The sequence below is a fragment of the Globicephala melas genome, chromosome 11, assembly GCF_963455315.2.
Source record: "Globicephala melas chromosome 11, mGloMel1.2, whole genome shotgun sequence".
Classification (NCBI taxonomy): domain Eukaryota; kingdom Metazoa; phylum Chordata; class Mammalia; order Artiodactyla; family Delphinidae; genus Globicephala; species Globicephala melas.
Genome location: NC_083324.2, coordinates 74,184,318 through 74,201,992, shown reverse-complemented (window position 1 = coordinate 74,201,992; position 17,675 = coordinate 74,184,318). Strand labels below are relative to the sequence as shown.

The 17,675-nt window shown below is 38.7% G+C and overlaps 1 protein-coding gene and 1 non-coding gene across 6 annotated transcripts in view; one reads left to right on the top strand and one right to left on the bottom strand.

The window, feature by feature from the left end:
* The window catches only part of CYP39A1 (cytochrome P450 family 39 subfamily A member 1), a 68,029-nt gene that overhangs the window by 22,849 nt on the left and 27,505 nt on the right, over nt 1-17,675 (top strand). For all 5 annotated transcript variants that reach the window (XR_009565750.2, XM_060307545.2, XM_060307544.2 and 2 more), the window contains one exon: nt 3,848-3,938. Coding sequence is in view for 4 of the 5 variants with exons in the window: in XM_060307545.2 (XP_060163528.1) it covers nt 3,848-3,938 (91 nt within the window). In the remaining variant the exon portion in view is untranslated. The remainder of the gene's footprint in view (nt 1-3,847; nt 3,939-17,675) is intronic.
* LOC115860880 (U6 spliceosomal RNA) lies at nt 6,684-6,787 on the bottom strand. The gene has a single exon (XR_004042571.1). It is a non-coding gene; the product is annotated as a U6 spliceosomal RNA (small nuclear RNA).

Genomic DNA, 17,675 nt, shown 5'->3' with positions numbered 1-17,675 from the left:
CCCTCCCCCAGAAGAAAGGGACACAAAGCCTCATTGATCTGACTCGGGGAGTCAGATTTTTGGAATTTGTTCCTGGCACTGGTGTGAAAGAATTTAAGTCAATTGCAGAAAGCAAGTGTCTGATGATCAGCAGAAGTTCCATCTTGCTGGCTCTTGTTGGCACTAAGAGGCAGCTGGTGTGTGGGCAGAGACCCTGGACTGGCTTTAGAGTCAGGTCCAAAGGCAGATCCCACGGCTGGGTGACAATGGGCCAAGTGTTTCACTGTGACCCTCAGTGTCCTTATCTGTAAAATAGCATGAATGTTATCTACCTCATAGGATACTATGAGGATTATATTTTTAAGAAGTGGAAAGGGGCTAACAGTCCCTGGCTCAATAAATGTTAGCTTTCTTTTCTTATAAAAAGTAACACCATGGTTTCAATCAGTCATTTCTTTCAACGGCCCACTAATAATGAACTGCCTTGGCTTCCAAAACTTGACCTCTCAAATGCCCAAGGGTGGGAGTGGCCACTGCTGTCCTGGCTTCTGTGATCTCCCAAGGCAGCCAGGAGAGCTGCCAGAAGCCCTGCCAGGGGCCTGTGCTTTCCTGGTGCCTAGATCATTCTCTTCTACTCTGTGCTCTGTCTCTAGGACCATGGAACTCAGAGCTCAGGCTTCAGACAGGCTTGGTACAAGGCACCAGGAAGCCCTGTTATGAGACCAGAGTCTAGGTGAACTTCGGTGGACTGGCCCAAGATATTAACCATGATTTATGAAATTATTTCTATGGGAAAACCATTTCCAAGTCCCAAGAAATTCCTGGCTGCCAAATGTACTTTTTAAGAAAACTTTTCCAATCCTCAAAGCTGATGTTTTACCTTTTTAATCTGCTTCTCTGAAGCTCTTTCTAAACACTTTCAGTAGTGACTTCCCCACCTCACTCTCAATTCCCACAGCATTTATTGGTTACTCTTTTATATGCCTTTCTTTTCTTTTTAAAAGAGTAATTTTTTAATTAAAAAATTTTAAGTAGAATATAATATAGATTTTTAGAAGAGAGATCTGTTAAGAGGCATCAAACAGTAACTAACACCATTGCACAACCATTTATAGTTTAACTGAATTCCTTGAGTTTGCTTTAAAATAAGGTATTACCCAATTTTAGTGAATCTCTAAAACTCTAATTAACCACGTAAAACTCTAAACCCCTCTTTTGTGTAACTGAAAAATCTATGTACTATCACTAAGATATATATTTTCCCCAACATGAACTCTTGAGTCTTTAAATAACGAGGTCCTACTGTATATCACAGGGAACTATATTCAGTATCCTGTAGTAAACCATAATGGAAAAGAATATATATATATAAAAAACTAAATCACTTTGCTGTAGAGCAGAAATTAACACGTTATAAATCAACTAAGCTTCAATAAAGTAAGTTAAAAAAATGATGGATTGAGTATGGAGTGCTTATTAATTAAATCCAATAATTCAGCACTTCCATCTCTAGAGAGTATAGAAGGGGCCCACGTGGGGAGACATGTTGAAGAGAGCTGTCTGAGCATGTTTCCTCTGTAAAAATGAACTAGTTGATCTCTAGGGTAAGCCTTTCCTAATCTGGAAAATGCCACAGAAAGTGGATCTTGGGATAGAGGCCTTAGTTCTCCCGTTCACTTTGTTTATGTAAACAGCACCATGTTTATGCCCACAGTATCAGTTTACTGTCACAAAGGGGAAAACAATGAGTAGTATTGAATTTGGCTTTGTCCAAGCACTTCCTTTCAGACCGTTGTTCTTCCTCTTTTGACCACAGAGGGGAGTATTGGGATCATTTAAAGGTGTTTAACAGTCCCTCACAAGAGACAGAAAGACTTAAGTAACACAGTGTTGTCTGAGTCTTTTCAGGATTGGTTTTCCTAAGATGAGATTTCTTTCACAATATGTGTTTACAAAAAGCAGATGAAAGGGACCCAATCTTCTTTTAATGATTTGATACGTTTCCTTTAACGTGTAACCTAAAAATAGAAGCAAAAATATCTACCTGAATTAATGGAAAATTAATTTTTTTTAGTTGAAGTATAGTTTATTTACTCTATTGTGTCAGTTTCAGGTGTACAGCATAGTGATTCAGTGTTTTTTCAGCTTATACTTCATTATAGGTTATTACAAGATAATGAGTATAATTTCCTATGCTGTACAGTACATCCTTGTTGCTTATCTATCTTACACATAGTAGTTTGTATCTGTTAATCCCATACTCCTAATTTATCCTTCCCCACTTCTCTCTCCTTTTGTTAACCACAATTTTGTTTTCTATATCTGTGAGCCTGTTTCTGTTTTGCATGTACATTCATTTGTATTATTTTTTAGATTCCACATGTAAGTGGTATACAATATTTGCCTTTTTCTGTCTGACTTATTTCACTAAGCATACTATTCTCTGGGTCCATCCACATTGCTGCAAATGGCAGTATTTCATTCTTTTTTATGGCTGAGTAATAGTCCATTGTATATATGTACCACATCTTCTTAATCCAATCATCTGTTGATGGACACTTCAGTTGCTTCCGTGTCTTGGCTACTATAAGTAGTGCTGCTGTGAACACTGGGGTACATGTATTTTTTGTTGAATTAGTATTTTCATTTTTTCAGGATATATACCCAGGAATAAAATTGCTGGATCATATGGTAGTTCTATTTTTAGTTTTGCTTTTTTTTTTTTTTTTTTTTTGCGGTACGTGGGCCTCTCACTGTTGTGGCCTCTCCTGTTGCGGAGCACAGGCTCCGGACGCACAGGCTCAGCGGCCATGGCTCACGGGCCCAGCCGCTCCGCGGCATGTGGGACCTTCCCGGACTGGGGCACAAACCCGTGTCCCCTGCATCGGCAGGTGGACTCTCAACCACTGCACCACCAGGGAAGCCCCCTATTTTTAGTTTTTTAAGGAACCTCCATAATGTTTTCCATAGTGGCTGCACCAATTTACATTCCCAGCAACAGTGCACAAGAGTTCCGTTTTCTCCACACCCTCACCAGCATTTGTAATCTGTAGACTTTATGATGATAGCCATTCTGACAGGTGTGAGGTGATACTTCATTGTGGTTTTGATTTGCATTTCTCAAGTAATTAGAGATATTGAGCATCTCTTCATGTGCCTGTTAGCCATCTGTATGTCTTTGATGTTTAGCAGTGTAATTTTATCTTATAATACCACAATGAGGAAAGATATGAAATAATTTTGTTTGGTCTAGAGTGAGAACTTGCAAACATACTATGTTCAGTAATACCCTAAAACTTGCAAGCACCCTTTTTCAATAGGGTATGAAAGGACCCTAGTTTTGATATAAGTACTCTCATAATTTAGTTGATAAGATTTTAGGTATAGTTTCTGGGGCTTATTTAAAATTACCATGTTTCATTTGCAGAATATATGATTTGCTAATTTATTTATATTTCAAGGAATTACATCTTGAAAAATGCCTTTGTTTTGGACTAACATTCTTAAGTGTCATAATTTGTTGCTCCTAAATTTCTAATATGTGCTTATATAATAATTTATGTTGTATATTAGTACAATAAAACACCCTGCTTTTCCCATTTTTTTTAGTGAAAATAGTTTACTCTATATAAACAATATTGTGAAACTATAGTGGCAGAATAAAATCATAAATTTGACCCCTTAGAGATATGTAACATCTCTTTTGTTCATAAAATCTAGTTGTTTTCAAAGATACTCTACTAACATGCTTTTAAGTTTAGTTTAAATATCTCCTTGTTTCTTTTAAATGTTTGTGGCTAATACTATGTATGCTTTTGTTCACGTTCACAGAAGGTTGTATGTTTTGACATATGTTTTTCTTTTTAAGGTTGCATTTTGGACATTTGCATTTGTCCTCTCTCATCCCAATATCCACAGGACCATTGTGGAAGGCATATCATCTGTGTTTGGCACAGCAGGTACTAAAACTGAATTAAATTGCATTATTGAAGAGATATCTAATAATGTGTGCTTGTCACACATTATGGGCAAAGTTAAATGCCCATAATTTAATAGAATTTCAAAGTAGTCCAAATTGAACATAATTTGTTATGTGCTTCAGGATATAAATTGATCAGGTAGGATCCTAGAATTTAATTACTGTCAAGGATTTTAGAAGCCACCTGGACCAACTCCCTTATTTTCCAAATGATGAAACAGAGATCGTGACTTGCCTAAATTCCCTATTTAAACATAAGTGTATAACGCACCGGGTTTTTCTTCTAATCTCTTAGCCCCTTGCCTCAATTGAACTACAAGTCATAGTTTTGGACTTCAGGGTTTTCCAGATTTTATAAAAGTAATGTGGTGCATATTCCATGTACTGTTTAACAGTATTAATGGGATATGGATGTCAGGTAAGGCTACAGCACCAAAGGAATTATTTTCAAAGTTACAGTTTTTAGAGGTTGAGTGGGTTAGAACTGCAGGTAGAGATTGCTACCTTGCCCTTTTTGGTCCAGATTTGGGCTCATCCGTTATCGTCAGTTTTAAAAAGCAGAAATAAGCTTGAATGGAGAAGTTTCCACTAGTTTATTCAGCATAAATTGACCTGTTTGGGAGTAGATTTTTTTTAAACCCTTTAATATGTCAAATTATATATTCTGATGTAAAAAAATAATAAATGACTTGGTTTTCTTGGAAGAACACAATATAACAGTAAGACAAAAGACCGTGATGCCAATGAACAATTATCACTCCTCTCCTTCGTGATTGCTGAACGTTAATATTGGATTTTTCAATTTATTTTGACTGCTTCTTATTGAGTTAAACCAAAAATCAAATTGGCTTGGCCAACATGGATATTGAAGCCATACTGTCTCTGAGCCTTGAGTGTGAATCACCAGATGCTAGGTCGTATTTCACAGAAACGGTGAGCATTAGAATCACTGAGTACCAACAGTGCTAACAAGTGAGATTCTGGAGATACACTGGTGGATGTAAGAGAAGGTGACCTGCCTATATGGAGCTTACGTCTACAAAGCTAATGGAAAAGTGCCTGCCTGCGTGTCTACAAATGACAAAGGGAACGTGTTCTTGATCATCACATGCTCTATCTTAGCAGAGTCTGCTCCTGACATAGGGTTCTTCAAATTCCTGGTCTTTAAGAAATAAAAAGGTAGTGATGGGGATGGTTGGGGTAATATGGGGAGCCTTTCTGACCCAAAGGCCACAACAGAAGCCTTACATTAATTGAAATTTCTGCTGTGCTTGAATGTTGAACTCTTGAACACAGTTCTAGTGGAGGAAGACAAAACTTTTCCCCTTTTTCTATATTCTTGTTTACTTTTAGAACCTATTGTTCTCCTCTGACAGAAAAATTCTCCTTCAAGTAGTAGTACCGGTGTACTAGCTATAGTATATCAGTGCTTTCAGTTTATAAAAGATCAAACGTTTTTTCCCTGCTTGTACAGAAGCAGTTCAGATCAATTGAAGCATAAGATGTAGCAGCTCAAGAATTTAGATATTGTGAGTGAAGGCCACAGATCTTTGGAGGTTGATATCAAGGGAGATATCCATGTGCCCATACAAAGGATCCTGTCAAAGGAAGGACATTAAAGTGCATGAAATAAGAATCAGACTGAGTATGGCATTTCTCCCATTCTTTTGCTCTTTTCTTTTCTTTTTTTTTTTTTTAAAGTTAATTTATTTGGCTGCACCAGGTCTTAGTTCCAGCATGCAGGATCTAGTTCCCTGACCAGGGATTGAACCTGGGCCCTCTGCATTGGGAGCACGGAGTCTTAACAACTGGACCACCAGGGAAGTCCCTATAATGCCCTTTTCTATTACAAGATTACCTTTTCCTTCTTTGAAGACGCTTTTAGTGAACTTCTAACTCAGCATCTCTCTAGCCTCAATACTCACCGCTAGAGCCCATCCCGGACACTTTGCCCAACTTCCTTATAAAATAAGTCTGAGGGTAAAAGCTGCTGTTGAATACTTGGTCTTTTGTGTCTGGCTTCTTTCACTTAGTATAATATTATATTTTGTATGTTGATGTTTTAAGTTAGTTGATTTTCAGGTGTTGAACCCCCTTGCATTCCTGAGATAAATTTTTAGTTATGGTGTGTAATTCATATAAAACATATGACTTTATATACGTTGCTGGATTCAGTTTGTTGAGGAATTTTGCATCTATATTAATAAGATATATTGATTTATAGTTTTCTTTCTTGTGATATCTTTGTCTGGTTTTGATATCAGAATAATTTTGACTTTATAGAATGACTTCAGAAGTATTTCCCTCCTCTTTTATTTTTTGGAAGAGTTTGTGAAGAATTGATGTTAATTCTTCTGTAACCATATGGTAGAATTCACCAGTGAAGTGATCTGGTCCAGAAATTTTCTTTTTTGAGAAGTTTTTGATTAATTCAATCTCTCCACTTGTTACAGGTCTGTCCAGATTATCTATTTCTTCTTTTTTAAAATTGAGATATAATTGACATACAATATCCTATTAGTTTTTGATGTACAACATAATGATTTGATATATGTATATATTGTGAAATGGTTACCACAATAAATTTAGTTAACATCCATCACCACACATAGTTACAATATTTTTCTTGTGATGAGAACTTTGAAGATCTACTATCTTACCAACTTTCAAATATATAATACAGTATTATTAACTATAGTCACAATGCTGTACATTACATCACCAGAAAAATATGGAATGCTTCACAAATTTTAGTGTCATCCTTGCACAGGGGCCATGTTAATCTTCCCTGTATCTTTGCAATCTGCTGAAGTGAGAACTATATATTTCTTCTTGAGTCAGTTTTGGAGTTTGTGTCTTTTTAGGAGTTTATCCATTTCATGTAGGTTATTTAACTTGTTGGCATACAACTGTTCCCAGTTTTCCCCATAATCTTCTTTATTTCTGCAAGCTCACTAGGAAAACATCTCCCTCGTTCTTAATTTTAGTAATTTATGTCCTCTTTCTTTTTCTCTTGGTCAGTGTAGCTAACGGGTTATCAATTTTGTTTTCAAAGAACTAACAGTTGATTTTATTGATTTGTTTGATCTTATTTTTTCTATTGATTTTCTGTTCTCTATTTCATTTATTTCTGTTCCAATCTTTATTATTTATAATTTCTATCTCCTTATCGATATTCTCTATTTAGTTCTTTAGACATGATTAATTATTTGAATATATTTAAAATATCTGATTTATAAGTGTTTCTTTAGTAAATCCAATGTCTGAGTTTCTTCAGGGATAGTTTCTATTGAGTGCTTTTTCCCTGTGTGGACTATATGTTCTTGTTGCATGTCATATTTCATATTTTTTGTCATGTGTCTTACAATTTTTAAATTTTGTCCAATTTAAAGCTGGACATTTAAAATAATATAATGTGGTAATTCTGGAAATCAGATTCTCCTCTCTGCTCAGGGTTTCTTATTATTGCTGTTTGTTGTTCTTGCTTGTTTGTTTGTTTACATAAGTAAATTCCAAAAATATTTGATGTTGATAAATGCTATGTGAAAAAGAAAACAGAGCAGATTAGGGAGGATCAAGGGTGCCAGAAATGGGGGGAAAGTGGTAGGTTTAAATAGTTGGATCAGAGTTGGCCTTCCTGGAAAGGTGATATTGAGCAAGGACTTGAAGATGGTTAGGCGTTAGAAAACACATATCTAGAGGAAGAGCTGGTTTGAGTTAGAGACTGCAGGTGTGGCCTCACTGTGTTCTCGCAGAATTCTCACAGGCATTAACATTTGGGTCCTATTTAGACTGTGTTTTCAAGCAATTTTCTTTTCTAATTTAGGATTCCCACTGTGAGTATCTGCCCACCAGCAGAAGGTCATTCGAACTTAAAAACAAACAAAAACAAATAAAAATGCATTTAAATATTTAAACTGGTTGTATTTGGCCCTTTTCACCTTCTTGTGTTAATTTAGGGTAGCATATACAGCACACTTGTTTGTTTTTGTGTTTTTTTTTTTTTGCATGTGTGTATTGTTTTTGGTTTTTAGTGGCCATTCAGTTTTATTGCACATTTATTTAAGGGAAAAATTAGTAAATTTTTTTCTGTTAATTTACAAGGAATCAGGTTAGTTAACAGAAATGCACCTGCATAGAAACAATTCCTATCTTACATAAAATCATGATTTGTGGATCATAAAAGACACACTACAAAATTTTCCCTGGATAAAAGTCAGAAATTTGATTCATGACTTTCAATCCTCTCACTCACTAATTGTGTGATTTGGGATAAAAGAGAAAATTTACTCAGAGCCAACCAATAACGTTTCTTGACACCACTGTGTTCTGACTTAGCAGCAATCCCGCCTGGGGACAGACCAACACTGTCAAGTGACCAGATGCTATTACCTGGTGACACTAACTTAATGGCTACACTCACCATGCACTGGTGAGGAAAGATTTCATCTCTGCTCATAATTATAAACAAGCATAAAAACTAGCAGAGTGATAAATGAGGCTCAGATCCTATGATGATGTTCTAGGCAAATTCCATGTTGTTTGCATGATTTTAATTAGTTCATCAGTTTTGCTTCGTTGCATTTAAACACTTTCATTTATTCTTGAAATCTTCTCTGTAGTCATCTCTTACCCATGTTATAACGTATTCAACTTTTATCCGCTTGGATGTGTCCCAGTACCATCTAGAAAACCCATAGCAACATCCTTGGAGGATTCCATCATGGCGTATGAAAGACCTGAGTCCCTCCAGCTCACTGAGAAGCTCACTCTTGCTACCCCTCTGCAGCCTGCCAGGGCTTGATAGCTGATTAGCCAAAGTTGTGTCTGTGATGGAGCCTTGGCCCTTATGCCACATATCGACCAAAATACTGAAGAAAGAGATCAGTAGCAGAGCCAAGGCCACTACAATGGAGTTATGAATGGAGAAAAGTTATTTTATTTAAAAAAATTCTCTCCGTTCCCATTGCTAGCCGGACAACATGAACCTAATCTGGAGATTTTGGAGGCTTTGGCATACGATACAGGAAATTTCTTACATAGCCTCATTTTCCTCTGCTAGCCCAGATTTTAAAAATCCTGGAATAATCTCAGAAGACATTAAATGATGCCAGAGCTTTTCACAAACTACTTCTCATCCATTGACCTTGCAGAATCTATGTAGATTACCTAAGAAAGTGTTTATAAATGCAGGAGATTTCATTGGAAACCCACTCCAAGTATATAATTTTCTTGTCTTCTTTTCCCCTTGGCCTTAATGACCAAGATGGTGTCACCTTGGAGCTCACAACTGGTTACTTTCCAATCCGCTAATCCAGGCACAAAGACAAGGGTGAAACTTGGGTGGTTGATATCTGGCCCCGAGAGGTTTCCCAGGAGGCTACATTCCTTCCATTATTTTCTGCCTGTATAATACCTGAGGTGTGTCTTGTGACACCGTGACCCAGGAGATTTTGTGTGAAGTCATTCTGCCTTCATTTATCGCCTGGCTTCAGCAGGTGGAAGGAGATACCTCTGATAGCTGTAGAATATTTACAAGCTCAGAGATCGGTCCTGCTCTGGAAGTTCTCATTTTATTAAGTCTTTCACTATCTCACCCCAGTGTAGCACAGTTAATCTGCTTTGCTCATTCTCTACATTTTTCATTCAGACACAGTTCTTTTCTCTGAGTGTTCTGTTGGAGAATTATTCAGGCATTTAGATAATCTTTTGCCCTCCTTAGAAAATAATGAGATAAAGGTATTCAAGCCAGGTCAACATCTCTCCAGAGAACGCAATCCAAAAATTTAGAATTATTATGCAGAGTTTATAAAGAAAGGGTATTTCTAGATCTAAATTGATTTTACCTGTTACTGGTTACCCATTGTTGTCTTTTTGCATCAATATCTCTACCTTTTATTTATTATAAATTGGACTATGGCCTTTATTCCTTGAGAAAAACCATCATAATTATGAAGCAGGCTTCATTTTATATTCTAGTAGGAGAGGAACTGATAATCTCTTTTTACTATATGAAAGAAATATTTCTGCCAGTAACATAGGGTACTATTTTTTTAGAGGAGAATCTTATTTGGTTGTGTTGGTATAATGGCATTAATCTTTTCTCTAAATGATTGAATGGGATTTGGTATATTTTTATATGTGCGTTGACAGATGGAAGGAAGGGTGGGGAAGGTCATTCTGTTGATTCTTGACTCTGTCTTCCGTCCATCTTAATAACCTGTTCTGAGCACTATTGTTGTCCTTGGTATCTTTCTCAATTCGTTGTTACAGCTGCCTCTTTCATTCTTGGTCTGTAGTTATGAACATCAGACTGAAGCTGCTAATCAAAGTGTACCTCCAAAAGGTTATTGCTTATAATTTTCAATAGGTGTCAAGCAGAGTGCCGTGCACTGGTTATCGATCCCAGGGGAGGACTCTAAACACTTCTGCTCACTGCATCTTGGTATCAGAGTTGCCAAGGAAAACACAGTGCTGTCAGGCACTGGATGCAACAATGTTAAACTCACATAGAGAAGAAAGAGAGTAAGATCAGCTTCGGGAGTGGGTGTCAGTCCCCCATCACCAGGATGTCTCTCTCCCTGTGGGCGACGCAGGGAAATTGGCCACTGCACACCCTTCTCACACCGCAGTGGAAGGAACCCTGTCCCTTTTCCTCGGAGAGCAGATGTAACAGTGGGGTTGGACAGGTGCTGTATTCTGCACATACTTTAAGCAGAGACAGAAGAGTACTCTCTGCCCCTGAAACAGGAAAGATATTCCCACATAAGGTGATGCACCTGGCACAGGCTGTGTAGAGGCTGTGTGCGCCCTTTGTCTCTTGGTGAGGAAGTGTTCCAGGCCCAAGGCCCACCCTTCCGCAGCTGAGTTGGGGCTGAAAGACTGAGCATGAGACCCGCTTTTCCCAACAATAGGAATATATGTCTGATCATCAAAATTCATCCTAAATCCTTAAGATGCCAAAAAGTCATATCCACCCCTGGAAAAGTCTGAAGAACCAGAGCTGGAAGTTCAGAAATGACTGAGGTGTTTGGAAGAAGCTGGTGACTAGAGAGGGAGAATTGAAGGAGCTGCGACCTGCCAGGCTCCAGCTACAGTCCCTAAAGCCCTAATACCCGTATTCACTGTCCATGGACAGTCTCTAGACTTATTCTCTGCTTTTCCCAGTCTGTATCCAACACAAATACCTTAAGCTGTTTTTAAGTCTTCCTTTCCACTTTCCATCTGTCCTTCCTGTTTATTTAACTGGTATTTCTCTTACATAAAGACACTGGGGACAGGTTGAGGACAGGACCTAGAGGGAGGAAACTATAGCATTTAAAAATATACATATTTTTAGGGCTTCCCTGGTGGCGCAGTGGTTGAGAGTCCGCCTGCCGATGCAGGGGACACAGGTTCGTGCCCTGGTCCGGGAGGATCCCACATGCCATGGAGCGGCTGGGCCCATGAGCCATGGCTGCTGAGCCTGCATGTCCGGAGCCTGTGCTCCGCAAGAGGAGAGGCCACAGCAGTGAGAGGCCCGCGTACTGCAAAAAAAAAAAAAAAAATATATATATATATACATATTTTTAAAAAACAATCTAAATAAAGAAAAAGCCATATCATGTTCCTATACGGGAAGGCTTAATATCATGAAAATGCCAACCACTTTCAAATTAATATATATTTAATTAATTATAAGGAATATTCCAATGGTTTTGGTGGGGAGGAAATTAATGAAATGACTTAAATATTTTTTTTGAAGAATAAGTGTGATTAGAAATCAAGATTAATCGAAGTGTAGATAGGTGAGGCCATATTTGCCCTACCAGATAGTAAAACTTATTATATAAGTTGCTATAACAAAAGAGTACATGACTGGCACAGGACAAATAATTGATCAACATGGCCCTTATTTGCTTCCCTTTTGCCAAAAAAAGCAAATTCAGAATCTTTTCTTTCAAAGGTAAAAAAAAAATTACAGGAAAAAAGTCACTTTTCTATTTTGTTTCATATTCTTGAGGCAAAAGTTTCTAAACTGTCAACATTTGCAATGAGTTAATATTCTAGAAGCCTGCAGTCATCTGGGAAACTATATTTATAGTCAGTTTATAGGGAACGACTGAGAACTAAAAAGCATGTAACTCCACAGCCTAGCATGTACTTCATAATCTTTCATCTCCTCTCATCTTCTTTCTCTTGATTTTTTAAAAATAAATTTAACTTAATATCTTTCTTACAGAATTTTGTCTCACACTACATGTTCAGTAGTGGACGTGTACAGTAATGGACATGCATAGTAATAAAGGAAGTTAGTATTTTGTAAGGAATAAAACCCAAAGTGTACACCATTTTTCTCTATCAAAGAAACATTTAGGGGTTCCAGATTAATATGGCAGAGTAGGAAGATCCTGAGCTCACCTCCTCCCAGGGACACACCAAAACCACAACTACAAGTAGAATGATTATCTCTGAGAATGACCTGAAGACTAGCAGAACAGATTTTCTACAACTAAGAATGTAAACAGAATGCCATGTCAAGATGGGTAGGAGGGTCAAAGATGCAGTCTAGACAGAACCCATACCCCCAGTGTGGTGACCCACATGTGGGAGGGATAGCACAACTGCAGAGGTGCCCGCTTCACAGTGAGGGGGTCCAAGCCCATGTGGGGATCCTCAGCTTGGGGACCTGCATAGGGAAGATGAGCTCCCATAACATCTGGCTTTGAAGACCAGTGGGGTTTACATTTGGGAGAGCTGGAGGGCTATGGGAAACTGAGACTCTGCTCTTAAAGGGTGCACACACAAACTCACTTACTCTGAGTACCAGCACAGAGGCAGGAGAATGTGAGGGGTACCTGGGTCATATGCTGCAGGAGCTTCCCTGAACAATTTGGGGGTGAGTGCTGGAGGGGTAGGGATCTGGTGGAATTTTCTCCAGGGTTGAAGGCACTGGCCAATGCCATTTTTTTTTTTTTTTAACCTCTCCTTCCACCATCTGGCCCAGTACTGGCAGGCAACATTTCTGTCACTCTCCATCAACTAGCTAACACCATGTGCCCCACGCCAGCGTTCTCCTAAGGACCCACCCTGCCCATCCCACCCTCCCCAGCCAGCCCCTTCAAAGCGGCCCCTGCCCCACCTGGCAAGTGGCCTCAGCTGGCCCCCGGCAACTGTACAACGTGGCTCCACCTCTGGGGGGCGGGGGGGCACCCTGCATGCCATGAACCCACAGCAGTCACAGCAGAGCCACACAGCCAGCCAGGGCACAGGTGCAATCCAACCACACAGGAGGATGCACACAGCACACATGTGGGACATCCCAGGAGCACCTGGCTCTAGTGGCCAAGAGGGATTGCACCCCTGTGCCCCACAGAACACCTTATACATAAGCCTGCTGTTTCAAGAACAGGAGATATAGCTGATCTACTTAATGCATAGGAATAGACACAGAGGGTTAGGCAATTGAAAAGATAAAGGAATATCTTCCAAACAAAAGAAAAAGATAAAAACCTCAGAAAAAGAACTAAATGAAACAAAGATAGCAATTTACCAGATAAAGAGTTCAAAATTATAGTCATAAAAATGTTCACCAAAGTTGGGAGAAGAATGGATGAACTCAGTGAAAACTTGAAAAGGCAAATAGAAGATATGAAAAAAGACCCAATCAGAACTGAAGAATACAATAACTGAAATAGAACATACACTAGAGGGAATCAGCAGCAGATTAGAGGATGCAGAAGAATGGATCAGCAATCTGGAAGACAGGGTAGTGGAAATCACCCAATCAGAAAAGCAAAAAGAATAAACACCAATGAGGAAGGCTTCCCTGGTGGCACAGTGGTTGAGAATCTGCCTGCTAATGCAGGGGACACGGGTTCGAGCCCTGCTCTGGGAGGATCCCACGTGCCACGGAGCAACTAGGCCCGTGAGCCACAACTACTGAGCCTGCGCGTCTGGAGCCTGTGCTCCGCAACAAGAGAGGCCGCAATAGTGAGAGGCCCGCACACCGCGATGAAGAGTGGTCCCCGCTTGCCACAACTAGAGAAAGCCCTCGCACAGAAACGAAGACCCAACACAGCAACATCTTAAAAAAAAAAACAAAAAAAAAACCAATGAGGATAGCTTAAGAGATCTCTGGGACAACTACAAGCATACTGACATTTACATTATAGGGGTCACAGAGGAGAAGAGAGAGAGAAAGGGACAGAAAACATATTTGAAGAAATAATGGCTGAAAACTTCCCTAACCTGGTGAAGGGAACAGACAGATAAGTCCAGGAAGCAGAGAGAGTTCCAAACAATATGAACCAAAGACACCCACACCAAGACACATTATAATTAAAATGTCAAAATTTAAAGACAAAGAGAGAATCTTAAAAGTTTCACAATATTTCTTTTCACATTTAAAAGAATATTGCAGAAAGGAGTTTATTGCTGTCTCTGTTCTCTAAAAACTGACTTTTTTTTTTCAGGAGCTTATCTTGAGGTCTCTGCTTGAGAAAATATGCCAGAAAACTAGCTTCCTACTGTTATTCTCTGTCAGCAATTGATGTCTCTGCTTCATTGCCTTTTAAGAGAAATCATAGAAATGCTGGATTTTTTCAAAGCTGTTATATCATTTCCCCAAATAACAGTATAAACACCAACTTTTGTTATTTGATATTGCTTTTTAGCAAAATTATTATAAAATTTGTAAAGCAAATTTCATGACCAAATTTTGGTAGGAATCATTGCTTAAGGTTATTACATCAGATTCTTTATTTTTCAGCCTTTATCTCATGCTTTTTTTATCCCAGTTCACCGTCCTTCATGTGTACTATGACCTTTTGCACACACCTTAATTTTAAACATTTTAAATAAGCTGTTCTGTGAATATGAAAGACAACGTCTGTGAAGGAAGACAACTTCACGGTATAGAACAGCAAACAGAACTGAGAATCCCTGCTTTCAAAAGTAAAGAAACAGGTGGTAGAATGTGTAGGGATGCACTCTTTACATTTCAGTGGAGTATGTTCTTTGCTTCACTTCTCTGTGTGTCCCTTGGTAGACATACACCTGTCTTTCATTTGTGGGGAAGCACAGGGCCTCCTCAATGTTCATCCCCACCTTCTGATTCAGTCTCCTCAGAATTATGTCTCCAAAGGTATGAATGACTCGGCAAATGCCTGTCATTCTCCTTTTTTTTCGCAAAACATGGGTTATTTTCCCAAAATGATTAGTTAAATCTTGATATAGTGTTACTTCAGGACTATAGGAACAGAATTTTTGTATTTTATGTATTTATTTATTGAATAAATGTGTGTGTGTGTGTGTGAAGGGGAGGGAGCTTGAAATATGAAGAAGACAGAGGAGTCATCTCTCAACAAAGGACCTGCTTTAATGATCCTGTTTGATTCATGTTCCTTTTTTCTTTAGGTCCAAGAAATCATATTTTTATAATTAATTTTGGAATTTAAGTTACTTTTCTCTCTGCCTGGGTGAGTGCTACTCATCCTTCCAGGCTTAGCTGAAACTCCAGCCCTAGGCAAGAGGGAATGAATGCCACTGAGACTCAGATCCTCTCTTATGAAACTTTTATAGTTATTTGTATCCAGATATTATTTTGTGTCCTTATGTCCAAGCTCCTTTAAAACAGTGACTGTGTCTTTCTTATTCGTTTCTCCTCTTAGGGGAGGTGCTGGGACCCAGGGAGCAAGGGTAAGGGCTTTTAGTGTAGACAGACATAGGTTTGAAGGCTGCTCTGACACTTTCAAGCTTCTCCTTGGACACATGATAACTTGATAGTCGGCAGATTGTGATGAGGAATAAATGAAGTGGTCCAACATATTGGTGACATTAGATGGTCAATAAATTAGTATTATTCTCTTCCTATCTCTTACAGCACCTATGCTTGGGCTAACATGTAACAGATATGAAGCAAATATATATTGAGTGAATAAATGGTTGAAGTAGTAGAATTTTAATCTATTATATATCCTTAACAAATATAAATTACAGTTACTGTGTTCTAACATGCTTGTCATCATACCTGCGGAAACCCAAAACTATACAGAATATTTTAGAAACATTCTTTGCTATTTCTGAACTCAAGACTCATCCTTTCTTTTATTTGGTTTCAAATATCCTATGATTTGGTTTGACTTTTTTTTTTTTTTATGGTACGCAGGCCTCTCACTGTTGTGACCTCTCCCGTTGTGGAGCACAGGCTCCGGACGCACAGCCTCAGCGGCCATTGCTCACGGGCCCAGTCGCTCCGCGGCATGTGGGATCTTCCCCGACTGGGGCACGAACCCGTGTCCCCTGCATCGGCAGGCAGACTCTCAATCACCGCGCCACCAGGGAAGCCCCCGGTTTGACTTTTATTGCATTTGTGCCAAGAATTAAACAGATGGCTTCTGAATTTTACCCCAAATCACCCATAGTTTCTTCCCTGGCTGCCTTTTGTACTGGTCCCCATCTCCATTAGGCCCTAGCCCTTTTGATGATTACCTTGGCATTCTTCCAAGTGGAGCCTCCTAATTTTAGAGTCAAAACACTGGAAGAACAAACCACAGATGTGCATTGAAATATGTACAGTATGGGTACAGAGCCATTTCTAAGAGTTATAATAAGAAAGGTCTTTAACCTAAAGATGTTGTTTGAAAACAACATCTTTTTCTTTGTCTAGTCTGAGAATACTACCTTATTTTCCCTACATCACACTGGGACTTGAGAAACTAAAAATATTTTTTCAAAACATTTATTTTCCAAGTGTAGTCTACATCTCTTCTACATTTGTAGGTCCTAATGGATTTTGTTTTCAACTCAGAACAAGCTTTTGTTTATTGTATAATACAAAACATTTTTTTGAACTTTATAATTCAATTCGTCTCCTCAGAATAATTCATAAAAAACTTTTTCTCCAAAAGAAAGTCAGAAACTTCACTATTACCAGAGTCCAAACTTTTTCAAGGCCAGAATTAGGCCTGTCTCATAATAGGTTGGTCACTTTGGAGTCACACAGATCTGATTTCAAACACAAAATCTGACCCATGGTAGTCATTTATCCATGATCAATTAGAGAAATATTTATTTTCTGTATCCTACAGCTTCAGTAAAGTAAAATACAAAAAGTAAGTAGAGGGATTGTTTGGTGAATTTGTCTAATGTAGATGCTCTAAATAGATTTTTAAAGAGAAAAACCTTTTTTAAAGTAAGATTTAGAATGTGAAGTGTAGGTTACTGCTCATTTATTTGTAATGTCCATTTGGCAAGGGCCCTCATTTGCTGGGGTCACCTTGGTTTCCAAGATAAAGCTGAAAGTGGTCTGAACTCCCTCCCAGAGTTCTAGGGATCTTTGGAGGGAGAAGTGATGGAGGCGGCCAGAAGTGGAGGCCTGTGCCTCTCGGAGTTTCTCTTGACTTCCAGTCTCGCATTTCCTGATTTCTCCACTTCTGCTCTTTTCTCTTCTGCAGTTCTGCCTCTTTTCCATACTGCATTGCTTCCTGGACATACCCAGATCTTTATTTCCCCAAGTGTTAACTTAAGGTATGTGTTAGCTGACTTTATTAAAATATTAAAAAATATAGGACAAGGAAAGGGAACATTACACAGTAGCCAGAAACAACTTAAAATTGAGTATATGACTTAAAGTTGAATTTTCTGTTCTTAAAAGTCCCATCTGCCATTTCTCCCTTGGAGAGTTTTCCTTAGTTTTCTAGTAGGTTGTCGGTCACCTGCCATGTAGACAATGGTC